The 19,175-nt window shown below is 41.7% G+C and overlaps 1 protein-coding gene and 2 non-coding genes across 3 annotated transcripts; all 3 read right to left on the bottom strand.

Annotated features, from left to right (window-relative positions):
• Positions 1 to 1,478: 1,478 nt before the first annotated feature.
• On the bottom strand, positions 1,479 to 1,589 carry trnal-caa (transfer RNA leucine (anticodon CAA)). Its single transcript has 2 exons — positions 1,552 to 1,589; positions 1,479 to 1,524 (listed from the first exon to the last, which is right to left on the bottom strand). It is a non-coding gene; the product is annotated as a tRNA-Leu (tRNA).
• A 7,236-nt stretch (positions 1,590 to 8,825) lies between these two features.
• On the bottom strand, positions 8,826 to 11,435 carry LOC148665338 (zona pellucida sperm-binding protein 3-like). Its single transcript, XM_088630936.1, has 9 exons — positions 10,661 to 11,435; positions 10,444 to 10,559; positions 10,265 to 10,371; positions 9,993 to 10,167; positions 9,798 to 9,915; positions 9,499 to 9,599; positions 9,348 to 9,421; positions 8,996 to 9,178; positions 8,826 to 8,917 (listed from the first exon to the last, which is right to left on the bottom strand). Exons 1-9 carry the CDS (start codon positions 11,294 to 11,296, stop codon positions 8,910 to 8,912), a joined length of 1,518 nt encoding a protein of 505 aa, XP_088487062.1. The 5' UTR covers positions 11,297 to 11,435; the 3' UTR covers positions 8,826 to 8,909.
• Positions 11,436 to 18,469: 7,034 nt separating this feature from the next.
• On the bottom strand, positions 18,470 to 18,562 carry trnar-ucu (transfer RNA arginine (anticodon UCU)). Its single transcript has 2 exons — positions 18,526 to 18,562; positions 18,470 to 18,505 (listed from the first exon to the last, which is right to left on the bottom strand). It is a non-coding gene; the product is annotated as a tRNA-Arg (tRNA).
• Between the last annotated feature and the right edge of the window lie 613 nt (positions 18,563 to 19,175).

Consider the following 19,175-nt stretch of genomic DNA (forward strand, 5'->3'; position numbering starts at 1 on the left):
TTCTCGAACTTTCACAATCGCGATAAACATTTTTTTAAGACCTTTGAAAAACTAGATATAGATATAGATAAAACTAGATAAAAAAACATGAGCTTTATCGGTTTTTACATTAATCGATTTTGAATCAAATTTGATCTTTTTACATTGCATTTTACGTTGAAATGTAGCATGCATACCTAATCCACCAACGGACAGAGCAATATTTTACGTTGCCTTCCAGAGCTTCCAACGTTTGATGGATTTGTATGGGTGTCTGTATGATACCACTACAGCACTGGCGTAGGTGCAAAATCCACTTTCACAAGACTTTTTCAGTGTCTTCTCTCTCAAATGGACCGAAGCACAGGAGCCAATATAAGAGAAAACGACAGATGTTTAAACAGAGTATGTCCCAATGTCTGCGACAACGCATTGTGATTTTGTATAAACGCAAATGGTTTATCATTTAAAAGCCAACATCATTCTTTTTATCCCTGGCGCTAATACGCTACCATACATGCGAGCTGTTGTGTGAAAGAAAATTCATATGTGCGTAGGAAGGCAGAATAAAATCCAGAACTGTGTTGGTGACATCGATAAACAGGGCTCATGTTCACAACAAAACTTTACTGTATAAAAGGTTAATATTCGTAAATATATATTTTTTTTAATTATGCAAGGTGTCTGTTAAACCATTCATGAAGGATTTTTAGACAAAAAAACACACCATTATATGAGAACATATATTTACTATATCTGCATTTAACTCACTTTTTAACAATATCAATTTCAAGGCCGATATAAATTGCTGCCCTGCTTTTTTGTCATAAATACACAAGCTTGTTATGTCTTGTGTCAGAAATAAACTGCATGAAATTTGCTAAAGCAACAGATCTTCCTGCTTTAGTTAAGGTTTGGTTATTGTGGGGGTTTAGCGCTTGTATCTCTCTTCTCTTACTAAACACTATCTACTGTAAAGTATATAAATAGAAGCTAAAATGCAGCTAAAATACTTCAGTAAGGCCGAGCAGATAGGAAACTTTAATAAAAATGTTCTATGATCTATGTTCTAGTTGCCCATATTTTTTTAACTCTCTGTTCGAGCTCTGATTTAATCCTCTCGGCTCCTGCCGCTGTCACCGGGAGAGTGGCTGCATTCCGTAGGGCTACAGGCTGATTTCACAATGCCACATTTAATGAAATACAGGGGAAACCGCAAGGAAAACAATATGTTTTAATACATCTTCTTCTGGATTTATATTTCGGTCTTTCACCTTTGAATGCATACCTTGACCGTGAATCTTTACTCGATTACAGGCACCCCAAACAGTTCCTAAGGGAGAAATTGAAGCCTATTTGACTTTCTGCTAATCACATTGAAGTGTTCACGAAGCATTTCCCTGCCCATCATGTGCCCGCAAGCCTGTTTCTCCGTTTTCTTCTTTCTGTCGTTGTCAGCGAGCACAAGAAGACAGGAAAAATGCAAGAGAGGGAAAAGCTGTCAGGAGTGGGATTTGAACCCACACCTCTATTCAGAGACCAGAACACCCAAGCAATGGAAAGACAGGAGTCCTTGAGTCTGGCGCCTTAGACCACTCGGCCATCCTGACGAGGTATGTAAGTTGGGGTGTTAAAAGCACCAGTAGTTCACAAAACTGAGAAATGCTTTGCTGGAGAAACACCACGTTGCCTAATGTTGCCTAAACGGATCACGGAAATCAAATATTCGGATCGATTTAGAGTGTGCTTTACAGCCTTTGTGTAATATTTTAAATTGTTTTTAAAAAGTGTGTACTACGTTTAGGACTAGTTAGTGTGGTAGAATATGGAGATCATCTCCAGCTCTGAGCTCAACTGCAACAACAAGTTGTGCTGAACAAAGTCAGAGTTCAGCTGAACCTTTGCTCAGTGTGGTGGTCAGGACTCAGGAGTATTGTTGTGGTTCTAATTAGCACGAACTGCAGGGGCTCTGAATCAGAACATTTCAATTTATCTGTTCAGTAAGTTAAAATGCAGGACACGTTAAAATCGGATTATTACTGTGTCTCTGTCCCGTTTGTATATAACTGAATGTTTAAAAGATACCAGTAAGGACACACAACTACTAATGCGGTACTTATTGGAAATAGTCCCAAAACAAGTACGTCCGGCAGCTGGTAGACCCCTGTAATAATTTTGCAGTGACACTTTGAAGATTTACACTCTATTTAAATATTAATTTACTAAATTTCAGTTCTCTTTTCTCACACTCCCTGGCATAACTGAACACTCACTCTCGCATACTAAAGGCTTTACATGCATTAGCTGTGATACAGATTCTAATAAAGACAGAATGAAACTGTTTGTTTTGTGTCTCATGGTGATCCTCTTCTCGATCCAAATTAAATGTTTAATATGATCCCTCGAGAAAGAAAAAGGAGTCAATTTCCGCCTGGAATGATTGATGCTCCATCAAACATTTTGTAATATCTCCGGAAGTTTATACAGTAGAATCCTGGTTTGTGGCTTAAATTCAAGGTAAACAAGACTAAGGAAACGAGTTGGAAACGATGTCAATCTGGGATTTAAATCATCCGGAACATTTCACTACATTGGGCAGTATGTGCCAGAGAGCAGCTCCTGACATCTGTTGATAACTCAGTTGGTAGAGTGGAGGACTGTAGTTGAAACAAGAGGGAATCCTTAGGTCACCAGTTTGACTCCGGCTTGAAGGAAGGTGCCCTTTGCGTATTTTGTTAAAATAGCTGATCTTTTTTCACTCAGACTTTGATCAAAAGCTCAATAAACGACGAAGCAGAGGCTCTTGTTCCGAATTCAGCTCATGTCTGATTGTCTTGTTTTGGCCAAGATCTGATCTTTGAATTCAGGGACTACTCTGTCTGCTTTGTACAGTAATTCAAAAGTAGATACAAATGTCACTTTTTTATTGTAGATATAAAGGTGTTCTCTGTTTTCAAAGGATAGGTACTTAATTGGCTTTATGATTTGGATTTGATTTTGTATCGTTGTATTATTAAGTTTGTGCTTTTTGTGTTTTTAACATATTGTGAACTTATTTTTTAAACAAATGCTTACAAAGGCAGACATGGCACACATCTGTTTATACCAGCGTTGAATTGTATATTTGTATTAAGTATAAGCTACTGCGCACTTCTGGGAGTATAACAGGTTCGATATAAAGTGGCAAAAATATAAAAGGGGAAAATACCCCAGACTGGGTGTAAAGGCCTCGTTGTGACTGTTGTTTTATTGTTGAATACGGCATACTGTGCATGAAATGTTGCAGAAACACAATCTGATAGTTAAATAATTATTATTTTAATAATTTGATAAGTATGAGGCCCCGGATCCAAATATTCAGTTCTGATTTTTTTAAAGTGATATCTTCCCTTCCTCTGGTGGAAGTAACACGATGTGAGCAATTGTTTTTTGTTCTTTTTTTTTCACGTTGCGATCCAAAAAGCCTCAGATGCACAGTCTGACAGCAACCAAACCAGAATGGATTCTGCTGGGAGCCGGACTGAGCTCATTCTTGCTCCCTGTGCTGAAAACAGAATTAGCGCTTACCCGAGCACCATCTACAGCTGCTGGATGGTACTCTACGTCCTGCTGCTCCAGCAATTATTTTGACGAAAGACAGATCACTTGTACGCTTTTAACCTTCTCGCAGCTACAGGCGAGACTGAAGCTGGCGATATAAAGGCACGCGCTGGTACACCTTCTCTAACTTTCACAATTGCGATAAACATTTTTTTAAGACCTTTGAAAAACTAGATATAGATATAGATATAGATATAGATAAAACTAGATAAAAAACATGAGCTTTATCGGTTTTTACATTAATCGACTTTGAAACAAATTTGATCTTTTTACATTGCATTTTACGTTGAAATGTAGCATGCATACCTAATCCACCAACGGACAGAGCAATATTTTACGTTGCCTTCCAGAGCTTCCAACGTGTGATGGATTTGTATGGGTGTCTGTATGATACCACTACAGCACTGGCGTAGGTGCAAAATCCACTTTCACAAGACTTTTTCAGTGTCTTCTCTCTCAAATGGACCGAAGCACAGGAGCCAATATTAGAGAAAACGACAGGTGTTTAAACAGAGGATGTCCCAATGTCTGGGACAACGCATTGTGATTTTGTATAAACGCAAATGGTTTCTCATTTAAAAGCCAACAATATTCTTTTTCTCCCTGGCGCTAATAAGCTACCAGACATGGGAGCTGTTGTGTGAAAGAAAATTCCAATGTCCATAGGAAGGCAGAATAAAATCCAGAACTGTGTTGGTAATATCGATAAACAGGGCTCATGTTCACAACAAAACTTTACTGTATAAAAAGTTAAAATTCGTAAATATATATTTTTTTTTATTATGCAAAGTGTCTGTTAAACCATTCATGAAGGATTTTTAGACAATAAAACACACCATTATATGAGAAAATATATTTACTATATCTGCATTTAACTCACTTTTTAACAATTTCAATTTCAAGGCCGATATAAATTGTTGCCCTGCTTTTTTGTCATAAATACACAAGCTTGTTATGTCTTGTGTCAGAAATAAACTGCATGAAATTTGCTAAAGCAACAAAAACTAAGCGCCACAAAGAAGACAGACATTTGCGTTTATAGTGCAATGTTATCTCGAGCCTTTAAAATTACTTTAAATGCAATTTGTTTTTCTCTGTGGCTCTAAGGCTTTGTCATTTACTGTAGTTATTCAGGAGAACATTATGTTAATCATATAGATGAAACATTTAATATATTCAGGTGGGTAGCTACGTCAGCATGCGTATCTGCAAAGGAACAAGTAATATTGTAGGTTTATTCCATGCTGAAAAGAGAAGAGAGAAAACAAACCTGAAGAAGGTTTCACAGCTGAAACGTTGTGTTTTCTCTCTTCTCTTTTCAGCATGGAATAAACCTATTACTTGTTCCTTTAATATATTGTTCGGTTTGACTCAAAATGCTTTACTACTACAAGAGAGAATTATAGTATGAAGGATGAGACAAATTTATGATTTCTTGGAAGAAAATGTTTTTTCTTTGCATTGAAATGATTCGAAACTTTAGCGCGACACACAAACCCTTTGTCATTTTTAAAGATATAATATTTTTAAACAGACAGTATAGTAATTTTTTTTTTTACTAAGCAATTTTGGCCGGGGGCGATGCATTACTAGTAGTGGCGCTGAGGTCACTATGGTGCAGTTGAGCACCGTAAGATTAGGGCCAGTGACGTAATGTATAACGCATCTGACTGTCTGAAGATCAGCTCCTGCTCTGAGCTCAATAGCAATGCAAAACTGTGCGAAACAAAGCTGGCGAGCAGCTGATCTTGTGCTCAGTAGTCAGTACGGTGCTGAGGGTTCAGTTCTGGCGTTGTTCTAATTAGCACGAACTGCAATGGCTCTGAATCTGACCATTTCTATGGAAGCCCGTTTCCGCCAGGGAGTAAAAATAAAAACGCGCTATGGTATCTCAGAATTCCGACTTAGTAACTGAGAATTGCGACTTAAAAACTCAGAATTCCGACTTTATATCTCGTAATTACGACTACCTCACATTTGGGACTTCGAAATAACCCATATTTCATTGTCTGTCCTTTTGTTATTGTAACGGATTCGGGTTCCAGGGCTTGTGCCCTCGCCGCTCCCACCCTAGTTCGTGCCTCACTGCATTGGCTCGAACCCAGGCCTTGCCAGCTGAGCTAAAGAAGAGTTTCTTTTTTAAGTAAAAAATGACATACAATGGAAATATTTAAAAAGTATAAGTTTCAGCTTTTATAATTGTGAATTCTTCTGGATGTGAAGTGTCTATTTCTGTATCTTATTTCATATTCTTTCTTCGTTTTTGTATTTCTGGTGTTTAAATAAAAAAAGAATTTAAAAGCCCACCATCCACTATTCCATCCATGTACTATGGAAGCCTCACTACCGGAAATGGGATTCCATAAAAATTAGTGTAATTAATTTGATTTTTATCAGGGCACTGTACAAGACAAGTCTTCAGGCTTATAGATCCTATGATCTTGTACGATTCATCAATATAGTGTAACGGAACGGCCAACATACAATTTGTAGTTCAGGTGGGTAGCTGCGTCAGCATGCGTAGGCTGCAAAGGAACAAGTAATAGGTTTATTCCATGCTGAAAAAAAGAAGAAAGAAAATATGTTTTGGCCGAAACGTACCAGTAAACTTTACATTAACAATACCAGCCAACGATACATTATCATTTCACACCGGTTCTACAGGAATCTACAGCAGAGCCCTGAGTTGACGCCCAGAGTCCCACTGAGCCCATAGAATTCCACATCACCCATCACTCCTGCACACAGTCCGCTGAGAGCGCCTGTCCATAAACTACTGGATTGAGAATGGGATCAAATAATTCCCCATTTTCTTAATTCTACATCAAAGGACTGTTAAAGGTCTATTTGAAGGCATCGATTTGTATTCTTAAACCAGATGAACGCCTGGAATAAGTTAATATTACTTTAAAAAATAAACAGTCGTGCTACAGTACTCCAGTTGAAGGCACGCTTCTAGCTTTGCGGTACTCTGGTGCGGTACTCTCACAAATTTATGTTTGAATTTCTGTGGATGAACTACTATAGGTGTACCCTCGCTCACTTTCTTTAGCAACAGTCGTTGCTCCTCATCTGAGTGATGTATTTGCCTTGTTTACAGTTCACTTCCCTGCAAGGAATATTCACCTCAGAGCTCTCTTTCACAGACTGCAGGCGCTGTTTGTTAACAGGTATTATAGTGATGACATCTTTCTGTATGATCAGGACAGGAGCTGCAAGTCCACTGTGTTGTGGCTGCAGTACAATTTTAGCTTATTATTATAATACTTTTTAACAGCGACAGATTCTTAAGATCACGAGGTGTTACGATATTATTTCAGTATTAAGCTGTTACTACATTCGGAACTGTCCCATAGGATTCAGAGTTCCATTAGTTTGGCACTAAACTGCTTAGTCTATTGCAGGAATTGTACTTAGTCCTGTCCTGTAGTGTCCTCTAGAGAGCAGCAGCTGTTTCCTTGGGCTCATTGCAATTGGGAACATTGTGATTACTGAGCAGGGGACTAAAGTCAGCAGACGAGCGAGTTGCAAATCGGTATTAATCTGGCGTACAGAGCTGCATGCTAATCTCTGGATCATCTCCAGTTAATGCGATGCTGTTCTTACCTTGCAATTGACCCAATCTGACTACTGGCACCAACAACCCTGTTATTACAAATAAACTTCTTGTGTACCTACCGTGATACATAAGTTTGCTGGAGAGGTTTGGCAGCCTATATTCAGTCAAAGGTGTGTGTGCAGATCACTGTGATATACAGGCATCAACAAACTGACATACAATATTAAATGTTTAACTGATAAAACCCAAATGAACCAAACCTGAATAAATTAGTGGTGGAAAGGAGTCTTTTTATATAGCAAAAGGTCTCTGAGCCTTTGGTAATAACGATGGGTATATAACCCATTGTCCTCAATATTAGAAATGAATCCTTGAGCACTGCTGTTGTACCAACAGTCCTCAAAAGTGCTGCCATTACCCCCGTCCCATAAAAGCCTAACATTACCCTTTCTTGCATAAACTGTAGAACGTGCCTTCACATTTCAGTTGCAGTTTAATCTATTATCACCCTACTCTCCACTTCATAACCTTCACTCTAATTCTGGTCTCCTAACTGTCCCCCAAGCCCGTCTACACTGTATGGGTGACAGGGCCTTCTCCTGTTATGCCCCCAGGCTCTGGAACTCTCTGCCCAAGGATAGCAGAGTCAGCTTCCCTAAACTCCTTCAAATTCAGACTCAACACCTTCTTCTGTAGAAGAGCCTTTACTGAACTGGTTCCATTCTTTAGCCCTCTGCTTCTACTTTCCTTAGTACCACCATCCATGGTCTCCTCTGTCTATTGGAATTGTGTTATCCTGTGTATTCTTATTGTAATTCTGTCAAGTGCTTTGAGAAGCCACCTTCAGAACCATTATATAAAATAGTTTATCCTAAATCCTTGAAGCTTTAATAGGGCACTGCAGTAGGGCTAAGAATTGACAGTGTTAGTGGGCCAGCAGGATTTGTGCAAATTATAGGTAGGCACAAAGGAAGACTAGGATTCACTTGAAATTCATGACATGGGACACTGAAACAGGGGAGAGGCTTTGTGTAGTAAGCGTTCAGTCTCAATCTACACAGTCTGTGCTGCTGGTAGAGGTGGTTGTGAACACCCGCCTTCCCAGTCAAGTACTGGGATCTCCAGTCTCAATCCTAATACTTCCCCATGACTGTCCAATACCACTACTGTGAAACCAACACCCATAAGACAAGACCTCCGAGATTTTAACTGTACCATTATTCACTGATGTTTGCGCACCAGTATTGTTCCTCTGCTAAGGTTGGGAAGGCCTACTTTACACCAAGCCCCTGTTGACAATTCCTTCCTTGTGTTTCTTTTAGTCAGTTTGTGCAGCCTAGAATGGGACACCAGATCTCACTCTTACTGGGCACTACAGTAGCAACTCACACTCCATAAGCACTACCCATCTCGGAAACAGGAGGATTTCCAGTATATTGAACACCTCCGTCTCTCTCACAGTAAAAAAAGTCACACTGCCCTGCCCAAGGAATAGTGCGGCCATCTTCCCCCACTACAACGCTTTATTACTCCAGCCATTTTCAGTCCTCATTGGCAGCAATACGGGAAGCATTCTTGAAAGGGGAACCCCCACAAATACTTCCATTGATTAATGGGTCTCACTTCCCTTGAATTCCTCCACCCCATTCAAACCTATAAACCATAAAGAAACAAGGGCAGGCAGAAGGGTCTTTCACAGCTTTATTGAGATGTTGCCATTACAAGGCAAGTGGAGGCAGGAGAGTCACAAGGGCCAGGCTGGAGCCTTCATTCAGGCACCTGGGGAGAAAGAAGGAGAACAATCCAGCCGAACTGCAGGACACCACCCCTACAGGAGCTCCTCCTGCCAGACCCTACCTGTCCACTGGCCAACATCTCCAAAGTCCTCTGTTCCCTCCACATCCTCACTGGTGCTCTCTGCATCTTCACTGGAGCTCTGAGGGTCTCCCTCCTCATCCTCAGTCCAGTCAGCTCCCACATCCAGAGGAGCTTCTACTGGTGCCACAGCCACCCGACTGCTGGTCACCAGGCTCCTGGTACCTGTGGACAAGCAGCACCCAGGAGTGAGGGATCTGCTATACCCAGAGTCCCACAGTGATGCTACTCATCTAAACAGTCTTTGTCCAGCATGGGATCATTCCTCAGTTGTCCAAGCATGGTTGTCTCTTGAGCAGAGATGCATCCACAAGGGATAGAGAACCAGACCCACCTTCATTCCGACTGCCAGCACACCTGGACTCACAGCAGGCACAGACCTCATGGTCACCATACAGCTCCTCCCACCTGGAGGAGAGGAGGACAGGTGAGGCCTAAGCCTGGCATGTCCCAGAGCACCCTCAGCAGGCTCCTTGCAGAAGTACCTCTTAGCCTCCCTGTTGTAGGTGCAGGACTTGGTCCCTGGTGTTGCTTTAGCAGGAGCCACAGCCATGACACAGTGCATGTACAGCTCAGTCACTTCATGCTGCAAGAGGGAAGGTCACAGCATTAAGGGATCAAGGCCAATAGAGGGACAGAGAAAGACCTTCTGCCATCAGTGAAGGCAAGCTGGCAGCTCTAGGCACTACAGCTGCCACAGTCTGGTTCACATCTAGATCATGGATGTGAAAGCAGACCATGGATCAGTAGAGCAAGAAGGCTGAGCAGCCTTTGAGAGCAGTACCTTCCTGGACAGCTTCTTCTGGAAGAGGAAGGCATCAATTGTGAAGCGGAGCACATCCTTCTGCTTGGAGGGGACAAACCTGGACAGGCAGCCATCTGCCTTGCTGTCCACCATGCACCTGGGGACAAGGACAAGGATGAACCCCTGCAGGCTCTCAGGGCTCCTGCCCACCTCCCCTCCCAGAAGGGGCCGTACCCCAAGTTGTCGATCACAGGGAAACGGGGCTGGGAGTGCTGGTCTGGTTTCTCCGTTACGTAACACGAGTGGATGTACAGCCTCTGCTCTGCTGTGGCAAAGTAGGCAGTGGCCTGGAAGTACATGGGCTGACCCAGGAAGTACTCATCCTTAGGAGAGAGCCGGACCCAGCGGGCTGGAAAGAAAGAGAGAGAGAGAGAGAGAGAGGCAGCATTACACCTGCACACAGCACCCCCTGCAGGCAGGAGGAGCCACTCACTCAAGGAGCTTACAGTTGGTGGTGAGCAGGACAAAGCTGTGCTTGTTCTTCAGGGTCTTGAAGAAGGTCCTTCTCCTGGCCCACGTGGGGACATAGCCAACCTTGTAGGAGTAGTGGAACCTGCAGGACAGAGGGGATGAGGGGCATCTGGACACTTTCCTAGCGGCTTCTCAGCAGCAGAGCCCTGCCTACCTGTTGTAGGAGCACTTGACAGGCACAGAGAAGGGAATGAAGCGATGCACAGGTGCACTGGAGGAGGGCGGGGCATAGCGGAGAGTGTTGGAGTACACCAGGCGGCCCTGGACAACCTGCAGGGTCACAGAGGAAGGGATATTCCCAGGAAAGGCAACCCCGACACTGGCCCTACAGCTCACATCGATACACTGCCTGTAGATGAAGACCTGCTTACCGATCGCTCGGTGCCGCACTCGTGAAGCCCGTAGATGAAGTAGAAGTAACTGCGTGTGGTTCGGCTGACGCTGCAGTTGCCCAAGGTCACCTCCGATGGCCGACAGCTGAAGCCGAACAGGAGCCGACTGACCCTCACGTACATCCTGCTGGAGTCACACCACACAGCCACTCCTCGGGTGCCCCCGATAGCCGGGCGAGCCGGCTGCCGCCCTCGCTGGGGAGGAAACAGGACGCTCTTGATGTAGGCGGGTAAGGGGCGGCTGCCGGCTTCGGGCTTCATCTTCTCCTTGTCGAAGTAGTGCGAGTACGCGTCTCTGGACACGGGAAGGCGGCGAAAGTCGGGAGCCAAGGACTGCGAGTCGTTCTCGCTTGCAGACAGGTCTTCGGAGGGCGCATCTGCCAGGTTCAAGTCCTCCAACTGGGCTGCGTCTTCAGGAGCCGGGAGGTCGGCCTGGAGCGCCAATTCCCGAGAGTCCCAGCCAGCCGGCCCGGCGGAAACCAGTGCGGGGAGCCCGGCCCCTGTGCACAGGCACAGCATAAAGAGAAACGAGCGCATCGCCAAATTAACGTCCCGCTCAATTGCTACAGGAGTAAAATAAGTAAACCACAAAACTGTGTTGAAGCAAGAAAGCATAAAGTGTGAACGCGGTGACTAGGTTTTTATACTGGCAGGACCTGTTACCGCACACCTGGTCACACAATCAACACAATCAATTACATACAGAGATCCGGATTGTTCTCAGCGTCTAATTAGAACCTGATTTCAGTCTGAGGCGGGACTCCGTGAAGCCGCCTGAACATTTTCCCGTGTGTATCTGACCTCAGCGGAGGAGTTCCACGCAATTTCGACAGAATTAAATCACCCACACGTGTAAAATTTGCTCAGATTAATTTATTGTTCAATTAGTTTCTAATTTCCGTGGAAAGTGTGTTAAACTCGCTGTCAGACAGAGTACGGAACATGCGACACGTCCGTCCACACTTTCTTTTATCGAGGGGGCTGTTCTATCAACACGTACCGCAATGAAAATAATTTTACTATTTTTCACGTGTAATTCCATGTCATATTAAAATGTGTAATACAAGCATCTCTTTGCTTCCCAGTAAAGAAATACTGATCAGCTTTTGACATGATCTGATAATTTGTCTGATTTTCCAGAGATTGCTTTTGCTTCGCAGCACCGAGAACCTATGGAAGCCCGTTTCCGCCAGGGAGTAAAAAAAACGCACTATGGTATCTCAGAATTGTGACTTAGAATCATAGAATTGCGGCCTAAAAACTCAGAATTTTGACTTTATCTCTCACATTTGCGACTTCGAAAAGCCCATATTTCATTGTCTGACCTTTTGTTATTGTAACGAATTCGGGTTCTAGGGCTTGTGCCCTCGCCGCTCCCACCCTACTTCGTGCCTCACTCTATTGGCTCAAACCCAGGTCTTGCTAGCTAGAACCCGAATCCGTTACAATAACAAAAGGACAGACAATGAAATATGGGCTATTTCGAAGTTGCAAATGTGAAATATAAAGTCGGAGTTGTGAGTTACTAAGTCGCAATTCTGAGTTACTTAATCGGAATTCTGCGATACCATAGCGCGTTGTTTTGTAACTCCCTGGCGGAAACGGGCTTTCATACATTTCAATTAGTCTGATCAGTGCAGGACAAGTTAATGTAGATGTCTGATTACTATGTCTGTCTCTTGTTTGTATATAAATGAATGTCTTTGACAACTTAATGTTAGTTTTTAATTTAGTTTTACGATGTAGGTCATGTGTTAACATATGCACGAGCATACGAAATGTCTCACTCCTGATTCAGCTCATGCTCCATAGGAGAGAAGAGATTCCTCCTGCTTCTCGAACAATCATATCAGAACAGAAGCCCGTGTCGCCCAGCTCTGATTCAAGAGCGACTCGCATCTTCAGCCCTTTTTTTATTCGTGATCCTAATTTTCTTTAGTTATGATCAATATTGAACTTTTTCTAAATAAAACGACAATAATCAAACATGCAGGCAGACTTTTAAAAAGTATTAGGAGCTGACAGGGTGCCCCTTTGGAATAGTTGTCAGAAAATGTGAGAAAAGGAAAGGTACGTAAGCTCTCACACACAGCATTAGAGATTGGCATCTGATGGAAAAAAAAAACTACCTGTCTCCCCAGCATTTAACGGTGCTGTTGTTTTGATTTTACATATTGTTAGCATTTTAATGAATTGTTAAAAGATTGATACACAAATCGCTAAATAAGAAAACGTAAAAACCCTAGCTGTAAGCAATTGGCCATTCATATTCCTGAATTTTAAATCCCTGTGTTTTTCTGTATCCGAATGCCTGGTGCAGCTAATTTGAAAGCAGAGTCTACCATTTACAGAAGCGTATTGTTGCACCAAGGAAAAAAAATCCTGAGTTTACAGGAGTAAAGAGGAAACAAATGCAAACACCGTTTAGAAAAAACACACACGTCTCAGGCCTTAACCATGACAAGGATAGGATTTGAACCTAGACGAGCAGAGCACAATGAATTAGCAATCCAAAAAGTGACTCCTGTTTAATTTTCTTTTCGCTTGCTCGATTTGTAGTACGCTCCTAAATCCTTACAACCGATAGACAAAACGGCTTCATGTGCCACAGCATTCTGCTGCAGGTACGGTTTGCACCGTGTATTAGGCGAACCCGAATTAAATATTTCAAATATGTGAAGAATTTCATGAAACCTGAAAAAAGATCACAGCCAATGTCAGCAATTCAGAGCCTGTAGGCAGCTTCAACAGAACAAAACGATCTGAAGCCGCAATAATTTCATAGAGTGTATTGTGACACTCTAACCACGTTGTTGCTATTACTGCTACTTCTGCTGCCGTTGCTTTAAACTCTACTCAGCGGGCAAGTAAAGTTGTACAAAGAATAGACTACTTTGAGCCGTCCAAATTCCATTATGTGAATTTAAGCTTTTTTTTTATTAATAACAGCATTAGTAATACAATGCGTGGTCAGAAACCTTACTTATTAGCTTATGAAGCAATAGTGTTTTGACAATTTGCGGTCTTCAAAAAGTAAACGCTGAAGTTTTTATACTTCCTTGTGAGCAGATCACCTTTGATTTAGAAAAGGAAAACTTACTCCCCTGTTGCTTTAATTGCAATATCTGAATCGAGACCCAAGCGCTAAGAAAGCTGAAAAACTCAGAAGTCATAAACCCGATTTTAATTTAGACACACATTTTCTAATGCAGCCTTCATTACAAGACAGTCTATTTCTCGAAAGCGTGTTATGTAAAAAAGAGAAAAACGAAAATATATGGCTGACAATATTTAAAAGCTTAAGATTTTACTTTTGAGAAACTGTCATTTTATGTATCTAGACGCTTTTCAACCACTGCTTTTTGAACTTTGCTGTGCTTCCTGAATCATTTTCAGCGTTATAAACTGGGTGTGGAAGTAGCGCTCACTTTGTAGAGCAGTTGATAGACTGGAGCTGTTCAGACTACTCTTGTTATTTCTCAAATGCTTCCATCATTTTTCTTTCAGGCTAGGACGCGAGTGTGTACATGTGTTTGGTTTTCGTTTCACTGATTCCCATTGAAGATTTGTGAATTAACAAGGAAAGAATCAGTTGCCTCGGAAAGCAGAAGGTTTGGTTCTCAACGATCTTGAAGACACGCCCATGTAGAGCAGCGTGTGATGATTCGTACTATAAAAGACCAAGTGCTCAAAGTGACGTCTGTGTTTGCCGTTGAAACTTTTCATCTCGGGCGCACTTTTAGAAAACAAAGATAGAGCAGTTGTGTTGAATCACACTACGACAGCTGTCAGCAGAGTGGCGCAGCAGAAGCGTGCTGGGCCCATAACCCAGAGGTCGATGTATCAGAACCATCCATTGCTATACACACCGTCAGTCTAATGAAGTGAATTTAAACTGATCTTTTTCTCTCGTGTATGTGCAAGCTTCACACTTACTGTATTCGTTAATCTTTACCAATAGCAGATGCCCAAATGTATCTTTGGTTGTTCTGCGATCCTTCATAGTTTCCTCAATTCCTTCAAATGAACATCCACATCAAAGCAATTATATATATATATATTACAATTAAGGTACATATTAAAAATATCAACGCACATTTCTATAATGCTCATTTAATAATGATTGTCAAGGATTGTCAAGTTCTCCAACAAATCTGTGTTCTAATTTTAAAATATTTTTGCTAAGGATACAACGGGTGTATAAATGAATTCTCCCAACAGCCAGTTAAAGAAAAATTCCACACGTGAGGATGGTTTTCTTGGACATTGACTTAGGTACTGAATTGTTTACTTGTTTTAGTTGCACACGAGTAAAACACGAAGATTTCCTGCAACATTCAAGAGGGTTTGCGAAGAAACCCCTTCAATTTTTAGCGGAGATTATGTTTACATCATCACAATCTGAAGCACGTCCCTGAGTGCGTTTGACCCACCAGCCCTTTGTTTAACAGCTGCAGAGGGACACATTCCCGTTGCTTTTCACAAATCACTGGCATTTTTTTGCAGCATTTCTTCTGTCCTGAGAAGCAAGATTTGTATTTTATCTTTCAGAATTTGTATGAATTTCTTGAAGTTCAAAAACAACTTGTTCCTGAAAAGAAATGAACACTTGCTTCAAAGTAAATCAAGACGTATGTGTCTCTTGCTGTGTGTGCTCTTATCTGTCCATCTCTCTCTCCTCTTCTCTCTGGCAGTCTGTGTAGAGTATCTGAAGGGGATGTAACACCACTTGGAAAAGAAGAAAAATTATCAGGAAAAATTCTCAGGAAAATTCTCAGGCAGAATAAAAAATCATTATTCTTTTCTCAGTCAGATTCATTGCTCAGACTCACACTCAGACAGGATCTCAACTCCGTACTGCTCTCTATCCTCACAATCCAGAACCAGAAGATATTTAGACAATCAGTGCTGCTACATGAACAATATCAGACAGAACAGCCTGGACTCATGTCACATTTCCCCCTTTTATCCTTCCTCCCAGCCCTCTTAGAGACATAGAAGAGCCCCTGGTTCTCCTCTCTGTGAACTGGGCTCAGGGGTCACTGATCTGGCAGTTGTGGGCTCTGTTCCAGGTCGAAAGCAAGAAGGTTCTATTAACGCTTTCCAGGACTTCCAGCCCTTCAGTATTACTTTCTTTACTGTATGTCAGCCTCCCAAAATGTTTATAAATGTTTTATAACACACATGAGTGTGGAATTATCTTATTATTTATATATAGTATTTATGTAATAAACACCAGTAGTGACAATATGATCAGTATATTGATTATTTGTAGCCGATTGTCCGATGGTCGTGTCTACAATAGTGACCATTTGACCAGTCTGTAGCTCTGGGCAGTGGGATTCAGATCACACAGAAGACCTGTCTGTGTGTGATTCCACACCAGCCCTGGGATTCAGCTACTCTCACAAATGTCTCACAGACTGTCTTATAAATTTACAATTAGATGAAGTCATGTAACAGTTTTACAGATAATTTAAATAATCAGACAGCAGTTTTGGCAGTGGATACATCTCCACATGGGGGAAAGGGACAGTAAAATAGTAAGGAAAATACAAAAGAAGAAACTGAAATATATGCGCTCACTGTAAAGTACGAAGAGGTGGTCAGACAAGCAAAACAGCTTTGCGGATAATGTGAAGTGACATTGTTTTGTGTCAATCAGCTCATGGATTCAGCTTCATGTGCCTTAAGCTGTGCATGCCTTCATGAAGACTCTCTTTAAGATGATTGCACCTTTCATTGTCAAATCGCGTTCTTTGGATACAAAAGTTGCACCAATACTAAGAGAAAGGATGAGGAATGGCTTTTTTCAAGCGATTGCAGTGTTTGTTTGACTGAGGATCCTTGTGTGCTGAACTGGCCTCTGGAGAAGTGTAGTGCAGTAAAACAGAAGGTTTGTGTCACTCAAGATTGTTACAGAACAGAACAATACAATAACAATACTTTTGTGAGAGTAAATATTACTGGTGCATCACAGTTCTTATAATGGTGAAAACAGGAGCACCTTCTCTACATTTTTGACTGAAGTATTTAAACGGAAAGAAATACTATCACTATGCAATTCATAAATGCAATTGAGCTCCTATAAAAGTTCTAGTCTGATGAAACAATGTATAGAATTAGGTGACAATATCGGAATTCATTCAAATGCACAAGATTAATTTTCAGCAACAAAAAAAGTGCTCGGAAATATTTTACAAGAATGAAACCTTACATTCACCTAAATAAGCATTCACCCTCTACATTAGCAGAGAACAGTAGGACAGAAGGTTAGTGTCACTGGACACTGCATCAGAGAGGCCGATCTCTTCTCCCTCATTATGCAGGCTTACCCACTCATGATGAACTGTCCTCCAGCGATACTCAGCTGCCATCATCGACTCAGACATGACGTTCATGTACATATTATACCTTAATATGGCACTGCGTTACAATAATTTGATCAAAACAACTGGTGAATAAATAATAATCAAATATTTTTTCCTTTCTTTTAGTAGCTAAAGACCAAAAAAGAAGCATTTATTCTTTTCCTCTCCTACCAGCCCTTACAAGTCACCCAGTTTTTAGTTTAGAGCTGGATTAAAGCTCCAGTCTCTTTGAGGGTTGAGTTGGAATCCCACAGCTGCCAAATATCTCCAACTATCTCAGTGTTAAGAAGCAAAAAAACTCACATTTGCTGCAGAAGGAACAGGAGAATTCGTGCCATTCAGCCTTATAGCGTGATGTCATTTTCTCATTCTCGTTTTTAGATGCTTGTGATCGAATCTATGATCCTTATGAGTGTGGTCACCCTCCATAAAGGTAGCACAGATACAACGTGCCACGTTTTCAGAGAATCACATTAATTACAGGTCAGAAGAAGGCGACAAAGTGTCCGCTAGGCAGTCCAGCGATTTCAATGGTGTTCTCTGTTGTTTAGGTCCAGAATGACACCCGTTACAACCAGGAAACACACAGTGTCAGGCATCAAAAAGACTTCCCAAAACCCTGATCCTCTCCTTGATCCGGTGATGGCATCCAGACATTTCCTGCAACACAGCCAGGATACGGTCTTCAACAACACGAGTGAAAAGCTAATTCCCAACCTTTGCAATCCTTTGCAAAGAAGGACCACATGTGCTCAGTGTTAAATGCACTGTTCATTATTAATAATAATAATAATCTTTACATTATATAGCGCTTTTAAAGGTGGCTTTTCAAAGCACTTTACAGAATGACAACAATAAAGTTAAAAAAATACACAAGATAAGCAGGATGAGAATACACAGTTAGAGGAGACAATAGATGGTGGTATTAAATACAGTAGGAACAGAGGGGTAAAGAATAGTGCATTAAAAGCTCTTCTAAAGAAGAGGGTTTTGAGTCTGGATTTGAAGGAGTTTAGAGAAGGTGACTGATATCCTTGGGGATAAAGATCCAGAGCTTTGGGGCAAAACAGGAGAAGGCCCTGTCACCCATAGAGTGTAGTCCAGATGGACTGGGGGACAGATAGGAAAACACAATTAGAAGAGCGAAGGTTGTGAGGTGGGGAGTAGGGCGATAACCCAGACAGGTACTGAGGTGCTAAGCCATGGAGAGCCTTATAGGTGAGCTTGAGGATTTTGAAGTTGACAGGAAGCCAGTGCAAGGACTCCAGGACAGGAGTGATGTGATCACAGTCCAGTGCTAATTTCTTTCTTGTGGCTGCTGGTTCATTTTCAACTGTGGACTCTTAAGAAGTCCTGTATTTGACTTGATCAACACCAATCCCTAGAGGATTTAGAAAGGTTCAATAAAAATGATACATGACTCTGGTAGGACTCGAACCCACAACCTTTGAATGACTTCATTCTATCAAGGCCTAGAAGTCCAACGCGCTCTCCATTGCACCACAGAGCCAGCTATATGAAAAAGTGTTTGCCCCCTTCCTGATTTCTTATTTTTTTGCATGTTTGTCACACTGAAAGTTTTAGATCATCAAACAAATTGAAATATTAGACAAAGATAACACAAGTAAACACAAAATGCAGTTTTTAAATGAAGGTTTTTATTATTAAGGGAAAAATTAAACCTACATGGGCCTGTCTGAAAAAGTGATTGAGATTTATCAGTCTGGAAAAGTTTATAAAGCCATTTCTAAAGACCAAAATTATCCCAAGAGCACAGCGAAGACTCATCCAAGAGGTCACAAAAAACCCCACAACAACATCCAAAGAACTGCAGGCTTCACTTGCCTCAGTTAAGGTCAGTGTTCATGACTCCACCATAAGAAAGAGACTGGGCAAAAATGGCCTGCATGGCAGAATTCCAAGACGAAAACCACTGATGAGCCAGAAAACATCTTGATGACCCCCAAGACTTTTGGGAAAATACTCTGTGGACTGACGAGACAAAAGTTGAACTTTTTGGAAGGTGTGTGTCCCATCTGGCATAAAAGTAACACAGCATTTCAGAAAAGGAACATCATACCAACAGTAAAATATGGTGGTGGTAGTGTGATGGTCTGGGGCTG

The sequence above is a fragment of the Lepisosteus platostomus genome, chromosome 5 (assembly GCF_059453375.1).
Source record: "Lepisosteus platostomus isolate fLepPlt1 chromosome 5, fLepPlt1.hap1, whole genome shotgun sequence".
In the NCBI taxonomy this organism is placed as follows: domain Eukaryota; kingdom Metazoa; phylum Chordata; class Actinopteri; order Semionotiformes; family Lepisosteidae; genus Lepisosteus; species Lepisosteus platostomus.

Excerpts from the sequence above, each read along its gene's own strand:
- LOC148665338 (XM_088630936.1), bottom strand. The coding sequence starts at position 11,296 with ATGCTTTCTTGCTTCAACACAGTTTTGTGGTTTACTTATTTTACTCCT. Across the intron at positions 9,916-9,992 it reads CCTGTGATCGACAACTTGGG|GTGCATGGTGGACAGCAAGG; the intron begins GTACGGCCCCTT and ends CCTTGTCCCCAG. Across the intron at positions 9,179-9,347 it reads TGCTGGCAGTCGGAATGAAG|GTACCAGGAGCCTGGTGACC; the intron begins GTGGGTCTGGTT and ends GCTTGTCCACAG.